At 40.1% G+C, this 21,643-nt stretch overlaps 2 protein-coding genes across 2 annotated transcripts in view; both read right to left on the bottom strand.

Moving 5' to 3' along the window:
• Window positions 1-7: 7 nt before the first annotated feature.
• Window positions 8-11,141, bottom strand: crk (v-crk avian sarcoma virus CT10 oncogene homolog). The gene is made up of 3 exons (XM_063493724.1): window positions 10,596-11,141; window positions 9,306-9,895; window positions 8-2,942 (listed from the first exon to the last, which is right to left on the bottom strand). The coding sequence occupies exons 1-3, from the start codon at window positions 10,813-10,815 to the stop codon at window positions 2,805-2,807; spliced, it is 948 nt and encodes a 315-aa protein (XP_063349794.1). The 5' UTR covers window positions 10,816-11,141; the 3' UTR covers window positions 8-2,804.
• A 6,619-nt stretch (window positions 11,142-17,760) lies between these two features.
• Window positions 17,761-21,643, bottom strand: part of lrrc75a (leucine rich repeat containing 75A) — a 63,034-nt gene continuing 59,151 nt past the window's right edge. Inside the window, exon 5 of the mRNA XM_063493569.1 lies at window positions 17,761-21,460. Coding sequence (XP_063349639.1) covers window positions 20,858-21,460 — 603 coding nt within the window. The 3' untranslated portion in view covers window positions 17,761-20,857. The remainder of the gene's footprint in view (window positions 21,461-21,643) is intronic.

Here is a 21,643-nt window from a genome sequence, read left to right as displayed (position 1 = left end):
CATTTGTCATGGGTTTGACTTTATTTACTAGTATATTAACACATTACATGCTACAGAAAATAAAAAGGTAATTTGTCTTGAAAGAATATAGTGTTATAATAAAATGGCACATTTTGATATTAACACAATTACCACTGCTGTTTTGCCACCCCTTCCTTTGCATGAAAGGAAATGAATGACTTCATGCAGGGCTACTAAAAAAATACTTCTTGGTGGTTTCATTGGCAACACAATTTATAAAGGTAATGATTTATGTAGCTAAGCACCTGCCATAGGCAGTATGAATGACATAGAAGTCAGATTTGATCAAAATTACAGATAAAAATGAACCTTATCAGAAAGCTGGCAGCAAAGATGAATGCAATTTCATCGACCGGATTATCTTTTAGTAATATCTTTAAATAGGAAATATTACAGTATTGAAGCTGGATATGGCCAACACAAAAATGAAATCTGAAAGCGAGACTGAAGATACTGGGCAGAACTATGAGGACAGAGAAGCAACGAGTAATGTCAATCTAAAGAGCACAAATATCAATGCAGAATGCATCAGATAAAATCTAATTTCATCTCCTTTAATCTCAAACACTGGAGGATTACACTTTCAGCATGGAGGCCCCTTCTGAATGCTGTCACAGTGCCACCTAAAGGCTGCTCAAGGAGCTGGCCAGAAACACTGTACCATGGCATCTGAGAGGAACCCTTCACATGGAAGATAAATCAAGTTCTCACAGATCAAATTCAAAGTTGAGCAGGTTAACTCTGGTAAAGATTTAAGCCGCACGCCCAGCCGGCTTCAATCCAAGCCAGTCTGCATTTTGATAAATGATGGGGATGATTGTCAGGTGTCAACAAGTAAAACCGATTCAATTTCACAAAGAGAGGGGGAAAAAAGGCAATCTAGACCACTACTTAGAATGTGGGAAATAAAGAAAACAGAGAGAGGAACAAAGCAGTAAAGCAGATTTGGCTTGTGCATTGTAACTTAAAGGGCTTTAAATTAAAGACTGACAAAAGGATTAACTGAGGAAGCACAAATGAAACAAAGGCCCATAAGCTTGAGGATTAAAAGAGCACACTGGTGGAAGATGGCAACAACATAGTTAAAAGGTTAAAAACAAAAAACGGCCAGGGATCAAATATTTCCACCACTTTCTCTTTTCTTGGACACACTTGACAAGATCTGAACACAGAGTCAGTTCTGTTACAGTAAATCCTGTGAGCTGAATGTTGAGCACTAACATGTAAAGACAGTACTAACTAGTATAGTGGACAGTCTACATTCACTCTGTTCAATCATGTACATCACACGCAGAATGAGAACACCATGGCCCTGTAAGGGGCTTGGGTGGGGGGCAGACGTGCCTCCCCCAAAAGTCAGTTCGTTCATTTTGCACCCTTCACTCCCTCCCAACATGCAGCAGTAAAAAGTGTTTCGCCCCTTGGTACTAAACCAGCTATGAAGAGAACTACAAAATAACAAAAACAAACAAACAAACAAAAAAAAAAAATATCAATATTTATCATGTAATGATAATCACATAGTACGTCATTTCATAACAGTATGTTCTTATTTTTTCTTACAAAAAAAGACTACTTGGTGGTACTTGGTCATAGGTGATTGCTGGATAGGTAACTGAAGTGAGAGAATGTAGTGTTGCCTTTATCGCCTCCACCTCCTTGACAGTCTCACAGCTTCTCTGCTTGGCTGCTGGGGCTAGAACTATGGCTATAGCTACATGAAGTTGCTCCGAGGTGCTGGTCTTCACTCAGTTCTCCGTTTGACACCAGGCAGGAGGGTAAAGTGAGTGTTGGACTGGGTGTTCTCCTCGAGAACAGCAAGCCTCCAAAACCGAGCTCAATCATTTCCCACGGAGATCAGTTAAATCTCTTTTCTAAAATGTTGCTGCTGTATTTGATCACACTGGAGTTGTGGATAACACAGAATAGTGCTGCATTCATGTCCAATATGAAGGAAAATGTAGAAGAAAAGAAAAAAATGGAGCCATGTTTGACTGTGCTGCTCTGATCAGGCTTAGCATCAAGATCAGAAAATGGAAGAGGCTATGTCCAAAGGTTAGCACGTGCACAGTCTTCTTTGTTTAATTCTAAACTTCAAAGAAACCTGATCAGTGTGTAGCTGTTTTCCTTCTCCTTCATGCTAACTGCAACCGGCTGATTTAGCTAAGCTAACTATCTCCACCTTCATATTCACCGTGTGGAAATGAGAGGGTTGCCTACTGTCCTCTAAGACTAAGCACATACAAAACTCGGGATTGCTGCTGGATTCCCATCTGACATCAATGCAGCACAAGTGACCCCACAGTGTTCCACGATGACAGATGAAGAAACAACAGCAGTTATCTACAGGCTCCGACACAGAAAGAGGAAGTGGTTGAACTCTGCGCCGAGGAGTCTCCCGAGGAGTGAGTGTTGATAATGTGTCTACGATGGAGGGAAGGTTCTAAAGGGTGTCGCCTGATCCACAGAACAGGCGAGTCACTATGTATCTGTTCCACTGTAGATGACTGAATTCGGTCTGTCAGTAAGTGAGGGCAGGTGGGGGATGCGCAGGGTAACTGTGACTACGTAAGAGGCTAGAAATGGAGGGTATGTGCATTACAAGTCTAGTGAGGGCCAGTTTTGTTCTCAGTGATTCTCTGAAACTGTACTTGGTGCAGATAAAAGCTGGAGCTGTGAGGTGAAGTGGGGAGAGGACGTAGAATGAGGCAAAGGTAGGGAGGGAAGGAGGGGCGAGGAAGGGTCTACCACTAGTGTCCAGGTAGAGGCCCGGCGGTCCGCTCTCAGCTGAGCTCGTCCTCGGCATTGTGCTGGTCCAGCAGTTTGACATGCGTGAAGGGAAAGTGGCCGCGCTTGCCTTTGCATTCCCCCTCCCATTGGCCGTTCACGTTGATTTTGGTCACCTTCACCATGTCCCCCACCTGCAAAGGGAGAGAGGAGAAACTATGAGACACAAGCTTAATCCAACTGTCCTCTCAAAAACCACCATGTCACATGCAGTTGCATTCATCATTAGAGTTTCTTAGCAGTAACTCTAATGATGAACAACCAGACTGACTCAGATGCTTGGAAAAACATTTGAAGCAAGCAAGAGATGCGAGTGATCTGTAGGTGAGGGCTTGCTGCTGGGTGAAGTAATGCATGATTACAGGTGATCTGCACAGGGAGGGGAGTGTCCTGTGTCACTGAACCTGAGCAAACAAAGAGCAGCAGACAGTTCCAAAGTTCAAGTCTGTGAAGGCGATGACTTAACGGCATAAGATCTAACTGATAACATTTACCAGACAGGTGCAGCTGTGTCAAAGAATTTGCAGGACAGGTTTTTATATCCCGGATGTGAAGCCTCTGAGAGGTATTGCGCTCTGTGCACCCAATACTGCTGCTTCAAATAGGTAATGCACTTTAGCCAGTTTTATTTATCCAGGTAGCTGAAAAGTCTCTACAATTAATTGTCACGAGTTATTATTTTTTTGTATCAGAAGTAAGGCGATTGAACACCTGGCATTGTTTTTGATCATTATTTGTTCCACAAAATGTGAGAAGAGGGTTTAAAAAAACAAGAAAGAAAAAAAACTCAGGTTGCTGGTTTTGTCCCACCAGCAGTATGCAGAGCCTGTTGGAGGATATGAGTAATAAAGGAAGAGGAACTCCTGGAGACAGTTTTCATACTGTATCATTACCAGGTCTCAGACAAATAGTGCATCAATAGACTACACACAACTCTTCATGAGCAAACACTGGCAATAGTGGATATAATAGCTATCATCACTACTGCAAAACAGACAATTAGTACAGTTTCTTGACATTTAAAAGTGTGCTTATGCCTACAGTGAGCAACTACCGCACCACAACTCCTTGAACTGGTTTGTAACAACATGCATTCATGTTAAATTCTGGTCTACAACATTTGAGTAATACTGATATCTTTTTTATTATTTTTTTTTAGTTAAGGCATCTGGGTTGTGGAATTAAGTACCACAAAGCATCAGTGGGTGGAGTACTTTTTAGCATTTTAAGTATGGCCTACAAATATGGTTAAAAGATTCTCATTCTTGTTGCCATCAAGTTGTGTGAGAGTGATACTTGTGGTTAGAAATGTCTTGCAGTGATGAAATGCTTGTTATCTTTGCTTTTGGCATTGTGCTCTAGCTGTAAAACCATTAAGGGCGTTTCACTGTGTGAATCCATGTTCTAGCTTTGAGTTACCACAAGTGATTGCTATCATTTAGCAACACTGGTACATCACGAAAAGCCTGCACCCAGGGACTACAGATGGAAAGTTTCTTTTAGCTATATCTAGTGCATGTATTGCAAATAAATAAATGAATCAAAATTTTACTTGGATGATCATTAAGCTGTTTGGGGACTGTAAGCACACGGTTTACAGATTTAGATTTTCTCCCTTTTCAGTTAATTAAACTGATTACTTTTTACTTAATAATGTAACTTTACTGAACTAATTTCTATTGTATGTTGTGCGCCATATTTGCACTTGTTCACTAATCCTGTAGTATCCGGTGTGGGCGTGTACGACAAGTTCTAGGATGGCAGTTAATGTTAGCTAGAATATTCTTCATTCATACTGAGCCGTTTTATCTTTACAGTTCAGTTACTTATGCTGCGTTTTATTTCCCTTAATGGTAGAGGCTGTGGCACTATGGGTGCAGTGGGTTAGTGGGTTTATGATCACCATCGTTTGCAGAATGATCCTCTTCACACTGACTTTTAAGTGGATTATCACGCTCTATAAAAGCATTACAAAAGTAATGATTAATGATGTCATTTATTATCACTATTTCCAGTATGTAATAGGTAGGAAGATAGGTAATCGTTTACCTAAGACAAAGGTTGGTTATGAAAACATTCATTAGTTGAAAATACTAGTGTTTACATAAAAAGAACTTTACTGAACACATTTAAATGCCAATTCCATCCATTTAAACATATTAAAGCTTTAACTTGAGTTCTGTGTACATTCAGTGTAGTCCCTGCAGTAAGGACTACAACTACAAGAGTTTCTTGTTTTGTTTTTTATGTTAATGACGATGATGATGTACTGATGACGTAAAAGCAGGTGCAGGCAACGGCAGACTAGCTGAGCTGGTGAAGAATAGTTACTGCTTTCAACCACAATGGCCAACAAAGTACTTGCGGCTGTAGTAGGAGGGGAATGCTATGAGGTTTTAGTATTATAGTCAGTCTGCCTCCCTGCACACAACTCTAACCTTGTTACTAGGTCAACACACTTCAAACACAAAAAGCTCAAGGTATCCAACAACAGTAAGATACCTGAATGATCCTAAAACAGAGTAGTGCCAAAAGGAGGAGGTAAAAGGTATTTCTGGTATTTCTGGTAAAGATATTTTAAATCTTCATAATTTAAAAAATATAACAGATTAAAAACAGCACTACGTTATTAAAAGAAATGAAATATTTTAAATCTAAGGCAAGATATTGACATTATTGTCTAAATTACACCTAAATAAAATAATCCATGTTCTGGTCTGAACAAACTGAATTGATAGCACCAGTGCAGCCAGTTGGATGTTAGTCTGGATCTCTGGAACTGACCTAAAAACAAGTTTGTCACATCTGCAACTTATAAGATGTTTCAAAAATAAGAAAGAAACTTTGTATTAAGAAATTATATAATCCCACAGACTGCAGTAGCAGAAGTTGCATGGTGACACTGGATGTTTTGTATCTTATGAATACAATCAATACACTATAATTCGTAACGAGTCACAAGTATGATGCATGGACTGTAAATCAGGAACAGCTTGGGTTCTTATGTTTTTCAGGTCTTCTCCATCAAACCACTTTATATTTGTCCCACTATATATTTTATAGTTCATGTCCACATTAATAAGAGAATAGCAACATATATTCTCTTTTGAGAACTGGAAGCTAGAGATTATTTCCAACATGTGCCTGAAAAAAACTTTAAATACTTTTGTCTTTGCCATGTAGAAAGATAGCATAAAGTCAAAGGGACTCTGCTTGCATGACTTAGTGTTGCTTGTGGATGTCATTATTTAAAACTACTTGGCAGGTCAGTCGCTCACAACACTGCTCCGTTATAAAACTGTTCCAGGGTTTTAACAGAGCAAAGGTAAATGTTTATCCAAAAATTGAGTAATGGATTCGCAATAGTTTATTACCAAGTCCCCTTATTATTCTTTTTGTTTTCTCTCATTTACATATACTGTTACCATGGCCAAAGTTTCAAATAATGAGTTCAGCGTATGTACAAGTAATCCCTGTGACCCAAAACCCTCAGCCATGTTTAACTTCAGTAAGAGAGGATATACCCAGTATGACCATGACGCTTGCCTTGAGCACAGAAGCCCCAGCCACCTGTTATTCAAACCTTCTGTTTGCAAAATATAGCAAATTAATAAAGGGGAGAATACAGAGCTTGAAATGAGCATAAGGGGTCTGCTTTGACCTTTATACAGCAGAGACCACATCAAGCTTGGTGCTGAAAGTGGCTTGAGACTGGTGTCATCACTGGCTCTGTATTGGTAAAATTTGAATTGAGGTTTAGCTGAGGACATCCATAAACATTATACGTGTAAAACACGCTTACTAGATTTTACTTCAAACTTCATACAAAAGTCTTTGCTGGTGATGAAAGCTTGTAGAAGTCTCCTGTATGGAGAAACTAGTCAGATGTATTTCTCAGGTGTGATTCTGTCTTCAAATCCTGAAGGTTCTGTGAGCCTCTTCTATGAACTCTGCCATGCCTTTCCATAGATTTTTAGTTGGGTTGAGCTCAAGTGATTGGCTGGGCCATTCTAGCAGCTTTATTTTCTGAAACCAACTGAGAGTTTCATTGGCCGTGTGTTTCATTCTCTTCCTTAAACATCCACCCTTGTTTCATCTTCATCATCCTGGTTAGATGGCAGCAGATTTTTAAATCAAGAATGTCTTGCTATATTTCTCTGTTCATCCTTCCTTCAGTTATATGAAATGTGCCAGTGCCATATGCAGAAAAACGGCTCCACACTATGATGTTCCCATCTCCAAACTTCACTGTTGGTCTGGTGTTTTTTGGGTCGAGTGCAGTTGCTTTATGACCTCCAAAAATGGCGTGTATTATGGCATCCAAAGAGTTGAATTTTGGTTTCATTTGACCAGATTATGTTCTCCCAGTACTTCAGACTAGTCTAAATGTTATTCAGCAAACTTTAAATCCGCTTCAACTTGCTTTTTCTTCAGCAGTGGAGTCTTGTGTGTTGAGTATCCATATAGACCATGGTGGTTGAGTGCATTTGAAACAATCATACATGTTGATTCCAGATCTTTCTGTAGCTCTCCACAAGTGCTCCTAGAATCTTAGACAACTCTTCGGATCATTTTCACTCCTCTGTCTGATATCATGCGGGGAGCACCTGGTCTTTAGTTTAGAAATCCTTCAGGAACCAATGCCATCTGTATGTTTTGCAAGAATAATGTTGTGAAGGTCTTGAGGGAGCTCACTGGTTTTACCCATCATGAGATGTCGCTTGTGTGACACCGTTTTGTAATGCATCAGTTGGGACTGAACTAGCTGATATTAATTTCCATAAAGTGGGAGGATTGCTTTCTAATTACTGATAGATTTCAGCAGCTGTCATGACTTTCCGTGCCTTTCTGCACTTCCCTTTCTTCACGTGTTCAATACTTTTTCCCTGTTTCCATTTCTCATTATTGAACATAACATAATTTATGGACATCTACGGTTTGTTTTCTTTGCATGTGTGGATTGGATGGGTTGTTACCAACATCTGGTGAGAATTTCACATCAGTAGCACCTTAAGAAATATATTTACATAGAAAATTGGTGACATGTTCAATATTTATTTTACCTGCTGTATATAGTCAGACTCTTGTCTGCTGTCTTTGATGTGTTTAATAATAAAACGAATGCTTTCACTATCACTGTGACATTTCACAGTCCAACTGATATGAAAGTTTTATGCAAATGAGGGTTAGTGTTTAAGAGAGGTAAAAATTCTTTAGGAACTGATTACAATGTAGTAAAATATTAAATATTAGTATTAAGACATGCTAATTTAAAGAATAATAGGAATAATTAGCAGCTGCAGCGCCGAACTGAGTCCACGGCTACTGGAATTACACATGTTCACGGTAACATACCTACTACCTTTATCTCCAACTATATGGACTTCGACCTTTATGATGACTCAAGCTTAAGTACATTTCTATAATAAACTCCAGTGACAATGACATCTCTGTGAAACTGACAGGTTTTGTGCCTCGGAATTGAGAAAACAAGTGAATAACCAGAGTCACATGAAGCAGGATTTAAATATCGCAAATTAACTGCTCAAGATAAACAGTGATCTTTACCATCAAGGAAATGTAAGATAATAATTAACTGTCCAGTACTGCCATGATGAGTAACTGATGGCCAAACAGAGTGGCGAAAACGCATTGTCTCATATGGGCCTAACCCAGAAAGGTCCTCCACAGGTGGGAGTGGCAGAATCCAGTTCATACAAAGGATGTCTCTGTCATATGCGAAAACAAATTTCAAGTAAATTGAAGATATTTTTCTGGCTGCTGAACAAGCCAGAGAAATAGCTTGTTCATCAGAATGAAAAGCAAAATGTGGGTAGAGGTGTCTTTAGCCATCCAACAGCAGAGGAGCAGAGACAGAGCACGCTCAGTTTAACCTCCTAGTCCCATTTGTGGCTCAGCTGGACTCCTGGCTTCACAGAGACCAGAGGAAATGGTCCTGTTCCCAAACACAAACTATTTCCTTCCCCAAATGACCTGCTCCGTGGGAGCCCCGCTCTCACTTCCGGACAGTTTAACAGCCCAGCCGCCGTGAGCAGCATTTAATGGCAGTCATACTTTGAGTCTCCTATTTAGGTTCAAATCTGGGGGAAAGCGCAAACACTCGTCAACTGACTAGAGCACAAGTCTACAAGGAAGAAGCCAGGGTATTAATAACCACTGTGTAGAGACTTGCAGGTCAGTCTGTAATGGTGCTAGACTGATTTCAGCAGAGGAGAAATTAAAAGAGCAGATTAACTACAGAACCTAAAAGAGAGCTGCTTAATCACTTTCTGACCTTGATTACTCTTCACCCAGCTCAACAAATAATGAGGAAGAACTGGCCAATAGCACAATGGGGAAAGAGAGCCAAAGAATGTGAGTTCAGTCTCGATAAGCTAAAAGGGCTGGATCTACATCCGTCTACCTAACTATCTCCTAGCTTCCAGTGCATGTTATAAGGAGAAAAAAAATTAAAATACCCATACAGCCATATTTACCTCTAGAGCCAGGGCTGTCTTGTCATAGGCATTAGGCACCCTCTTCTGTATTGCCCTGGCATAGACAGGTCCGTTCTGGAGGTTTGGGAGGGGTGTGGGTTGGGCGTACTGGCTGGGGTCTCCCAGCAGTGGAGCGCCAGACGGTCCTGCAGAGCCGTCAGAGTTCCCCAGCATCCCCAACCCACCAGGTGCAGCACCGGACATGCTAGACCCCGCCACCAAACTGGGGGATGCTGGTCGGTACTTCTCCACGTACGGCACTGGGATCATCCCTGTGCGGCCTTCCGAGTTCTGGGCGTTCCACCACTGCTCCTCTGGTTTCTCAAGAACTCGGAGGATATCACCTTTCCTGAATGGGAGATCCTCGTCGTCGTTGCCGGGGAAATCAAAAAGTGCCCGAACATACTCATCCTCCAGGCGTGGTGGGGGGCCTCCACCGGGGCCAGCACTCATGAAAGTGGGGTGCTTAGATTTGTTGATGGGTTCTATTAAGGTGGTGGTATCCAAGTAGTGGATTTTATAGAACTCTAGCAAAGCAGGTAGTGCATCAAACTCCTGGTCGCCGATACGGAACCTTGGATGGGCCAAACCTGGAGAAAAAGAGGGAGGGCAGGTAAAAGGTGAAGTTAGAAGCAGAAAAATGAAATCATTACTCATCCGAAACACTCCTTTCCTTATCTATTAGTGTTCACATCTGGGAAATCTAAAGGCAGCCTATTTAAGTACACAAGTATGATGGTGATGATTTCCAACATGACCAGGAAGTCTTTCAGTTTCCTTATTTTACATTTTCCTCATACATGTCATGTTTCTTCCAGTAAGTGTTCTGGAAAACGCATGAGGGAATACAACAAATATTGTGGGAGAAGACAACCAAGCAGACGCTTTTTTCAGATCAAAGCCTGCCAAAATCAGTCTATGAGAGACCCCCCCCCTTCTTTTTTTAAGGTGATTTGCTTCCAGTTTGACAATTTGGCTTATATAATGTTACACCGGGCCTGACTTGCACTGATACAGTGCGCTATTCAAGAACGCATACCGCCCACTCCGGAACCTATAGACACACAAACCATCAATTTGTGATTTCTTAAAAACAGTGTGTTGCATAACGCACAGAGAATTGTCCGTCTGAGCTAACGTCAAACTGAAACATGTTTCAGTGTGTCTGGCCTGCCAGGAAAATGTACTATTGCGCATCTTCTTTGGTGCAAGTCATGCAAGAATGGTCACATCAGCATCTCCTAATATCAAGCCTCCCCCCACCCCGTACCCCCAGCTCTGCTAGCTTACCTGGACCAGATTGTCGGTTGTTGCTGATGCTGTTAATTATGTAATGCGAGACTTTGGAGTTCTCTGACACCGAAAGCACGTAGTCGCCGGGGCTGGTGATGGAGTCCCGAACCAGAAACACGCCATGCCTCTGCCCCTGCAACAGAGACACAGCCTCCTGTCTGCTCAACCGACCCCAGTACCAACTACCACGGTCCTCCGCGTCAAAATTTCCAGCCATGATAACCACTCCAAAGCCGAGGCTTCACCGGGCCTTCCCTGCTCTCCCTCCCGTTATCCACAGGCAGAGCGTTCAACTCATACAAAAACTTTAGCGCCTAGAGCACGTTTAGTAAACAGGCGACATCCGCAGCTGGCCGTTTGGGCATCAATTCTCCGACACTGAAGCTCAAGCACCTAATAAAACGGGACTCTGGCTCGGTTCGTGCTCAGAAGTCAGCTCTGTCCGTCCTATTATACGTTTTAACGCCACAAATCCTGCTACAACCCAGCCGCCGATGACAACTAACTTCAAAAACTGAAATGGCGGATACGCGAAAACAAAAAAAAGACCCTTCTCACCGGATATGATGTATCGCACTTACGGCGCACGCGCCAGCGTCAAGCTAGTTGTGTCGTCCATCATCCGCTTCGAGCGACGTCTTTTGAAAAACAAGCACAAACAAGCACGAAAATACTTACAGCATTTAGAGGAGCTTATCATAAGATGCCATGTCGCTTATTCGTGCGTGTTTTCTTACAGAAATTAAACATTTTTAAAGTTGAATTGTGGCGATGGTCACGAAAGCGCTTTCCCTGCTCGGGCTAACTTTGTCTAGTGTTTTATGGTGGTGGGTTGTGAAAGCCAAAGCTTATACCCACTGCTGCACCGAGCGCAGAGCGTTATGCTAACCAACGCTTAAGTTCTTTCTCACACAGTAATGTAAATAACTTCATATCTTTTCATCTTAACCAAGTGAACATAAAATAGATTAGCTGCATTTTGTAATATTGGCCGCTAGGTGTCACTCAAAGACTCTTCAAAATCCTGTCAATATACCGGTTCTCACACCTAAATGTCAAGCTTCGGTACTCCTGTGAGACTAGTTAAAGTAAATTCTACCTGCTAAGTTTTCTGTGGATAAGAGAGCTTCATTCTGCAACCAAATGTAACCACAGAAGAAAGCAGGCCATGTCCTATGTGTACCACCAACATAAACACTTGATCGCTGTAAATACTGAGGTAAAGCAAATCTGGAGTATTGCATCACGCAGAAAACAATGATAAAATAAAAGCTGATTACAGCCTTTGTCTGTGTATTCCACGTATATTCCCGTGTTTCTCCTCAAGAAACACAGGAATGTACAGAATATATGTTTTATACCTTATAATATAAAGCACCTTGAGGCAACTGTTTTTGTGATTTGGTGCTATATAAATTAAATTCAATTGAAGATGCTTCATACTACAAGGTAGAAAACAAACAAACCCTACAGTAATACAGAGAAAAAACCTAATAATCAGATGACCCCTTATGAGTAAGCAGTTGGTGACAGTGGGAAGGAAAAACTGCCTTTTAACAGGAAGAGGAGAGGGGACTGGAAAAAAATTACTCTGTTCTACTGTTTGTTTGCCACTATACCATTTACCATTTAATCTCTCTAAATGTATAATTATCTCCATGTCCACAGAGCCTCAACTCTACTGGGAATTACAAGACTCACATTTTGAAATGACTGACTTATTACCCTAGCAGAATACAGTGAGGATTTGGGATCTGGACTCCAAGTGCATCACCCACTACAATAATGTAATGTAAAATTGGGGAGTGATAGGAAACATCCCCTTATGCCTACAGGTGGATGTTGGGGTGGTAGAGGAGCTGGAACAGAAGGCAGTTTCAAATGTGAGGTAGATGTCCTCACATTTAGTGGTGATGCAAAAAAAAAGTTCAACTTGTTCTTAGCTGTCCACAAAACATAGTTCAAACAGCCTTTTGGGTTGGATGTTTGAGTCTAACAGGCTGCAGATGGACAACAGATCCCACTTATGCCACCAGTATAATTCTGGCCTCTTAGGACATGGACACAGGACCTCTGATTGGTGGTGTCACTTAGTGTCTGACGCCTGGACACATGGGAAATTATCTCCACTATCAGCCAAAAAGATATGAAATACAAAACAGGCATTGTTTTTAAAAAGAATCGATTGGCAAAGCAAATGTCTCTTCAACTTTTATATAATGTTATAATTTAAAGCTACAGTACATTACTGTGCAAAAGCTCTTGAGCCACCTCTTCCCGTTTCTTTGTGTTTTGTGATGAAAATGGGAAATGACTACAATGACTGATTGAAATGTGCAGACATAAATAAAAAATACAGCATATAAGGCAAAATCAGTCTGTACAATTATAACTAGCTTGATTCAACGCAGTCTGAACTCTCTAAGGCCGATTTCTTGTCGGCCTTTAAGTAGACTTCAGGAACAATTCTCCAGGCTTCTTGAAGGACATTCAAAGCTCTTCTTTGGATGCTGGATGCCTTTTGTTCTGGTCTATGTTAAGATGATCCCACATTGCTTCAGTAATGTTTTGCCACTTCTCCTTATGTCTTCCTCTTGTAAGGTTTACTCATATTTTTAAGGTCACACTGCACAACACACCGAGATGCATCAAGTCTTTGGCTTTTTTCACAAGATTTTGGAAATCTCCATGTTAGTGCAAAAATACTATTTTATGACTGTCAAACTGAGTTATTATTTTGGCTTTTTTCTTTGGGTCAACTAAAGAAATTAGAACAAATAAGGTGTAGACACTGCACTAGTTCATTCCTAGAGTCAGGTGCTTTCTTTTTGCATGACTTACAGGTCAGTGTTAAGTGGCTTAACGAACAAAACACATTCCTCTGAAAATGGTCAGTTTCAAGGACTGGACTGAAAATGGGTGAAAAAGCAGTCAATGTCCAAAGAAAATTTGAAAGACCACCAGAAAACCTGGAGAACTATTGCTCAAGACCACTTTTAAAGTGTTATAAATCTGTTTCCTTTTGCTATTTTTTGCTCCTTGGAAGCAAAAAGCTAGCTTTGTTAAAACAATTTCAGGATGCTGACACAAATGGATTTTATTATAGTGTCATTTATTACCTTTTAATCCACCACAGTGCACTTGCTAACCCTAACCCAGACATATGATAGAATACATTTGTTTACAACTGCACCATACTGTGGTTTTGGATCATTATAGATGCATATCAAATGAGTTATTTGAACATGTATTTTGTGAATTTATTAATATGCATGTATAAATTCATCTGTCAGGAGAAAAGCCATGACCATTTAGTAAAGACTTGGCTGTTAATGACTTGATAACAAGAAAGAGTTTATAACAAGCCCATTGTATTTCCTGTTGTTCTGCTGGCACATCATTTGATGACTGTTTATAATATAATCACTTTAAGAAGCACAGATAACAGTTATCCACATGTTAATATGCTATAGTATTATAGCGTCAGGTGTATGTATGATGTGTCGTGCAAATATTTGCTGTAGCTAACACATGAACACATGAGGAAAACACAAACGTAAGAGTAAGGCAGGGTTTTTCCCTTCAGAGAATTTATTGATAAGATCCATGGCAAAACAGCAGACAATCAGGTTTTACAATTTCATCTTAAATTTGAATGAAATGAATGAGTTTTCCTTTAAAAGGATCACCGTGATAAAGTGGCATGAAAACAAAGAAACTTTGGGACAAATGGAACATGGAGAATATCATAGAGGTATATGCTATAGACAGAAAAACTGATACTGAGGAAAGAATCATAAACGATTCAAGGCTACAGACACCCATACCTTCAAATTCAAATTTCCATGTTTCTTTTTACAACTCACAATAAAGCAGCAAGAATCCTTGGACAAGACGTACGCATGGACTTCACATCCTCTTGTCACTGGAAACATTTATAGCTCCACAAGCTGAAAACCACAGTTTGCATCAAAAGGACAGGTCATTCTGCACGTGGCAATGAGTAGATAGTTGTACAGAGGAAGGGGAAGGACAAATCACCAAACTATAGACATATGGCCACAGTTTCAACCAGTTTGCTTACTCAGGGCTGAAGAAAGTAAAGTTGAACAATATGAGAGTTTCTGACAAGCAAGTTTGAAGAATCTTTACATATGTATATATTCAAAAACTTCAAATGAGCATATCAGCTTAATTCCAGTTGTGAGATCCCTTTGCTTTGATTTCCCGTGACCTCAACATAAAAGCAGACAAAATGATGTACATATCCCTCTCCTGCAGTCAGTCAAAGACATGTTTCAGCCAATGCAAATTCGCAAGCTTCAGCAAGACTCTTACCCCAAGAATGGAGTCCAAACCACGAGTGGTACACAAAGCCAGTGGATGGTTTACACACCACAAACTGAACTCACTGTACAACAATCAATATTTGACACTCTATACAGAGAATTGCTAAAAATAAGTTCAATGTGGCTCTCAAGGACGGACTTCAACAGTGTGAGTTCAGTGTCACATATGCTTTACATCTGCCTCTGTTTAAAGGGTTCGTATTAACGCGCTGTTGGTTAAAGTGGTTTTACAGGGACAATGGAATACTAGCTCCTTGTAAAGATGCATTAAAGGGATGCTTCTCTTTGTAATTAGATTCCACTGATTTACCACTGAATTTCTACAGCCTATGTTGTATTAATGTAGTAAAAGGGAGCAGCTAGCAGCTTGTGTGACATGTTGGTTACCTATAAGTATCATGTTATTACTGCTGAACACACTATGGTATGAGGTAAATTGCTAAATGGCTGAATTTGCTTATTTCAATGCTTTTCATTAGTTTCTTGTCTTACAGTAAAAGCTCCTGGTGAGTATTAAAGGGAAGATGCACTTGTTTTATACACTTATATCTGTGTACAGGTCTTGGGGCTTTTATTTGGCTTCAGTAATAAAGCCCATAGACCTCTATATAAAAGATGGACATGGTCACCGGTGACTTCACCCACTGGTTTCCACACTCTGCATTTTGAAACCTCAACATATGCATTTTGGCTCTAGCTGTGCCACATTTTTAGAGCCAGGAATGACGAGCGGGTGGAGGTTTAGTTATGAGTTAAGTTATCAGCTAATGGTAGCTAACATAATGGGCAAACTGCATTCGTGTCTTGGATGCCACTCTTTGTGCCACACAGCAACTCAATAACTTCCAGAAAAGACATTAACAGCACAAACATGGTAAAGAGGTCCAATTCAGGAAGTGGAATTAGCTAAAGTGATGATTAGCAGGAAGCTATCAACTATAGTACATTTAGCAGCCATCAACTTTAAGCCTTAGTCAGATCCAAATGAGTATCTGTACAGACCAAAATGTTTCCATACCAGGCTATAAACATGGTTAATTCTGAGGTAAAGTTTAACATGGGGGGCAGTGGGATTTATTTATGTTTAGAACCAGTGGTCACTCCAGGAAATGTGGTATATGCGGTTTTTGGCTTCTATTTTCAACCGCTAAGGTTTGCATATGTGTCCTCAGGTGATGCCCCTCGAGTCGCCACCTGTTAGGTCTGAAGGCTAAAGATTTAAAAAGAAGAAATACTAGGGGTGCAGAATCAGAGGGAATGAGCTTCTAAAGACTACATTAGCTAGCCTCTTTTTTGTCTCTAATAAGACACCTAAATCTTTTATTGTTGAAACTGCTGTTGATTCAGTTCTGATTTGATTCTGTTTTTTTCCAGAAGGAAGCTGCACAGGTCATATCAAGACTTCATATTGAGTTGGACACAGTTTCAGGTGTCAGTGGGGTATTCTCTAAATGCTATCCATTTGGCGAAATTTGGCACTGCTTTTTTTTTTTTTTCATCTGTATCAGTATTAATTAATCTGCTAAAACATTTTGGATGAGAAAAAATATCACTTACTCTTACGTTAGAATCACATGAACCTGCACCTATTTTAGCGCTGCGATAAAACAGCAATAAAATGGAGTCAGTCTGTTATCAGATTGAGACTGAATGGGGTCAAGTTGGCAATTACATGCAATCTGTTTGTGATAATACAGCAAACAACGGTGATAGATTAGTGAAAATGTCAATTCTGTTGCTGTTTACATACACAGACCTTCACCTTAAACAGAAATTCACATTAGCTTCAGAGTTCAGCCAGAACCTCACAGGTTTGAACCAGAAATTCAGAAACAGATAGAGATGCAGTTGCTGCAGGACAGCAGTTCAACCACAGTAATATCTGGTTACTAGTTGGCAACCAGCTGAGTCAAGTCCCTTATTGCAACAAAATGCATTACACATGAGTTTCACTCATTGGTCCAGAGTGACTCAGATCGTAATCTTGTAATGTGTTCTCTTCCTGTATTTAAAAAATAGATGTCTATTTGCAACCAGTCTGAATTGGACTTTGATTACTTGGAGACAGGTTGCCTCCCATCAGGCAACCTGTGCAGTCGCCCTATGATCGAAAGCATTTACCCAGATGTTGAGGATGTTGTGTGCTTAGTCTCTGGGAGACCAGCTGGTGATCAAAGTAACTTGCAGCTGGTCACCGAATGCAAAAAGATTCCATACAATCACTAAATGACCAGTGTGACTAAGCCATAACATCCTGGGTCTTGGTGTAGCTACTCAGTTCATTTGTCTGAAATAACAATAGAAGATCTAAACAACAAGGTGGGACCTTTGTGCTCACATCAGAACTGTGCCTGAGATGACCATATAAGGGGTATCCACTCTAATACACATACAGAACCAAGAGTAGAAAAATTTATCTGAAACTGAGTGTTTAAAGCAGTGTGAAACGTGAGCTGTTGTCAGGGATTTACTCATATATACAGACCCTTTCCAAAAAATTAGAATATCATGGAAAAGTTTATTTATTTCCATAATTCCATTCAAAACGTTAAACTTTCATAGATTATAGATTCAGAGCCCACAACTTAAACGATTTCAAGTACTTAGTTGTTTATTTGTACATAATTTGGGCTTCCAGCTCATGAAATCCATGAAAACATGATTTCAAAAAATTAGAATACTATGAAGATATCAGCCCAAATTTACAAACGTACAAATAAACAACTAAGTACTTGAAATCGTTTAAGTTGTGGGCTCTGAATCTATAATCTATGAAAGTTTAACGTTTTGAATGGAATTATGGAAATAAATAAACTTTTCCATGATATTCTAATTTTTTGGAAAGGGTTTGTATACTCTGACCTCATCTTTAAATCTTGTATGTAGGCAATAGGGACACTAGAGAAAAACAATTAGGTCTACATTAAGGCCTCACGCCCTTAGAGGGACAGGCTTCAAAGGTTATTAGTTTGGAAACTGGGATCAGGCCCTTTCCTTTCATGCTTTACTGTCCACATGCTTTCTGCTCATCAGAGCTTCAGCAAAGTCTCATAACAACATTAGTGTTAGCCTCTCTCACTTCTCAAAGCCTTTCAATTGAACAACTCTACAAATAATAATAATAAAAAAAGAATTACAATAGAATTTTTTTTTTTTTTTGTGACTAGCGCAGCCAGTTCTATATCTTTGGCAGGGTTTCTGTTATTATGCAGACCCCCTGCTGTTAGCTAGTGATTCAAGATAGCTCTATAATGGAGCCAGCTGTGTTTATGCTAATTTATGATGATACTGCAAAGCAGTACATCACAAAAAGCCTTCATTTGCTATGATACACACATAAACAGCTCTAAAGGTGAGCGTATTAGCACCTAGGGGCACGGTCTGAGAGAAAAAAAAAAGTTTGCAATTTTGACTGTTTTAAAGTGACATTTACTTTGCTCCAATGTAATATTCTTTACCTGGACAGAGTCTTTCTTCAGTGATCAGGCAGTCATTAAACTGGGTCAGCTCTTCCTTCAAGAGTTATTCACAAACATAAATACTGCTACTGCAAACCCCTTAAAATATACAAATTCTTGAATTCAGTGATAGTACTTGTGAAGTAGCTAATCTACAATCTAAAAAATCTGTCAGATAAAAATGATTAGTTTATGTATATATATATATATGTACTGTACATCTAAAAATACAGTTTATTAAAGCTTTGCAGGGATTATAAGTGACACATGAAGGGAAAGCACAAGCCAGGTGAGAGCTACATACTGTATAAGGATATTGTGTTGTAACCCAGCATACAGCATAGCAGCGACCTATATACAAACACAGCACTGTAAGCGTGTGATGCACTCTAGTATACAGCGCCGCGTGTGAAGCATGACCTGGATTATGAGGAAAAAGGCTACTAAATATTTCAGCACTTGGCTTTGGGACACATGGCAATGAGGTTAACACTTCTATCCACTGCAGGGGACAAAGGGATAAGATGAGCCAGTAGGTAAGGTCGCCTTCCACCTATATCTGAGCACCTATATGTGTATAGCCCAAGCAATATAGGAATTTAGAATTTCTTCTATATCATTTTAACTTTTGAAAGTAACTTTTTGTGCTGTTATAAATGTGGATGCTAATATATGCCATAGTATTTGCCCACTGATAAATTGGGTAGGCTTTAGTCATGTGACCTTAAATTTAGTTTTCCATTCGAGAACAAGGTAGATGAAGTAGCTAGGAGATCTTTTCACAAAATAATTGTCTGTCAAAGCTTTCCAGGTACAGCAGCAAAGCTTTAAAATGAGTTAATTTAACTTAATTTATTATAGTTTTGAGGTTTTCTTACATTAGATTAAGTTTACTCTACTTCATCCTGCATACCAAGAGTTATGCATTTAGCTATTACTTCTGAAATAACAATCATAAAGATGCAGGTAATGGATCAAATCCTCAGTTTAGTAGAGTTTTGATCATTATTTCGGTTATGCTGTGTTTATAGTTTGATTGGTGTAGATATGTGTTAATTAAACCAGTGATTCTATAACTATCTGTATGGGGCACAGGAATATTTTATCTTAAACAGAATTATTTTTTTTTTTTTACTATATTTTTGACTATATTGGTGTTTTATGTTAAATGTTAACTTTTAATGCAAAAATTGAGATTGTACAGTCGAGGCCAACAGATCTGAGCGTGGCACAAAGTTTGTTTTCATTTGCTTCATTTTTTATTTAGTTTATTTTTCATGTTTCTTTGATACAGTGAAGAACCATTATAAAGGTTTAATATGTTTCAAAAACTTAATAAATTTGTTGTGCCACCTCCAAAACCTTTTGTCATGACAGTGAAAATGAAAAACAATGAAAATACCCTCAAAGCAACAAAGCTTTCATCCAATTTAAGCTTTTCCTTAAGAGGGACAGCGGAGCATCTTCATCTTTTAGCACTATAGACAAAAAAGCTGTAATGTCTATTTAATAACCAGGAGTTGAGATCTAATTCTAAATAATTACACGTAGGGTTAGAAGAATGGTTTGTTACTATTTTCTCAGATGGATCATCATCTGTTTTAAGCTCAACTTCCCACATTTTGAGATGAAATATCTTGTTGTTTAGTTGAGTTAGCTACGTCTGATAAGTTTTCAAGCGAGATATAATTTCCTGAAGTTATTACTCCTCTTAGCTAAAGGTTGACTCAAGTAAAAGCTGGCTCATCGTCACCCGCTCTCCCTTGCATAGCCTTGGAGACAGGACCTTTTTCTTCCAGAGTCACTCATTGCTCTAGCTATTATCAGGGTGGTTTTTTAGCTTACTAATTTCACCTTCATCAAATTTCACATCACATTTCTTCTACTAAAACACAGTGCATCTGTCCATTTTCTTAAGCAGCCACCGGATTCTACAAAGGAGATCTTCCGATCCATCAGGCTGGCCTTTGACCCACGTGGGTCTTTTACACAGTTCCACTTGTAGTTTTTGGCAAAAACATTTCCTTATAAAGGCCCTGATTACTTTGTCTTTTAACCAATGGGACGTGTTACAGGCACATGTAGGTATTACTGGGATTACAAGGAGGAAGGACCTGAATATAGATTAACATTCTATACATGAAAGCCTCGTGTGATATAATTTATCAGTCTATACTATGCAATAGCATCTGTGGTCTATTAGTACTTTAAACAACAGACAGCTAAGGTAAAACACACTTCCTGCTGGGGATTGGCTTGAGTTTCAGTCTGAGTTCAGCAGCCACTTCGTCAGCGTCTGAAGCTGTGATTGGTCACAAATCAGATCAGGGGAGGGACATCGAGTGGCACATTTATGCAGCACTGCAGCATTTTTAGCCACAGAATTCTCTCGCCTCCTTCCATGTAGAAGTAGACACAGGAAGTAAAACATAAACCGAGCAGTGGGGACCGATCAGGTAAAGTGTTCTGATTGGTCGGTAAACTCGTCTTCCTCGACTCTCATTGGCTCCACTGCCCCAGATGAGTGTTGCGACTGGCTCGAACAGCTCTGTGTGTCATCCTCGTATTCTGCCATCACTGCCCTTGTCCTCCTCCTTGGGCGCTCCTCTCTCCTCTGCACCACCCTCTCCTTCTTCTCCTCCTCCTCATCCCCTCCCCTCTCTCTCCTCCTCGCCCCTCCTTTCCTGTGCTCCCCTACTGTCCACATGCTCTCCTCCTCATCCTCCTTCCCTTGTACCTCCCTGTCAAAGTCCAGCAGCTCTTCCATCATCTCCTCTATCTCCATCTCTCCATCCAGCTCTTCCTCTACTTCCGAACGGAGCTCGCCCATGCTCTCAGTCCGGTTGGTGTCGTCTGTTTCCTCCTCTTCCCCAAGACCCCGTAGCCTTTCAGGGGGGTCGCTGGCCTGGCTCTCTCCAAACTCCAGGATGGTGGGCAGGTTGCCTTGCTTGGGACAGCGCTTCCTCAGGCTGACCAGGAAGGGCTGCGGCAGAGAGAAAATATCCACATTGTTGCCCAGGTCAATCCATGTCACGCTTGGGAAACTGCCCGGATCCTGAGGAAAAAAATATTCCCATGTTGCAGTATAAGCACTATGTTCAATAGGTATTTTCAGCACAAATGCAACAAATCAAGCTGAAATCCTCAAACTGGTCAGTCTGTTAGTATAAATTTCAAAGAAAGAAAAAAATAAAAACTAACACCAGATTAGATCACAGAAAATATTTTTTGATTTGTC

This window comes from Pelmatolapia mariae, linkage group LG14 (genome assembly GCF_036321145.2).
Source record: "Pelmatolapia mariae isolate MD_Pm_ZW linkage group LG14, Pm_UMD_F_2, whole genome shotgun sequence".
NCBI lineage: Eukaryota > Metazoa > Chordata > Actinopteri > Cichliformes > Cichlidae > Pelmatolapia > Pelmatolapia mariae.
The sequence above is the reverse complement of the archived record's forward strand: the minus strand, read 5'-3'. Positions and strand labels throughout refer to the sequence as shown.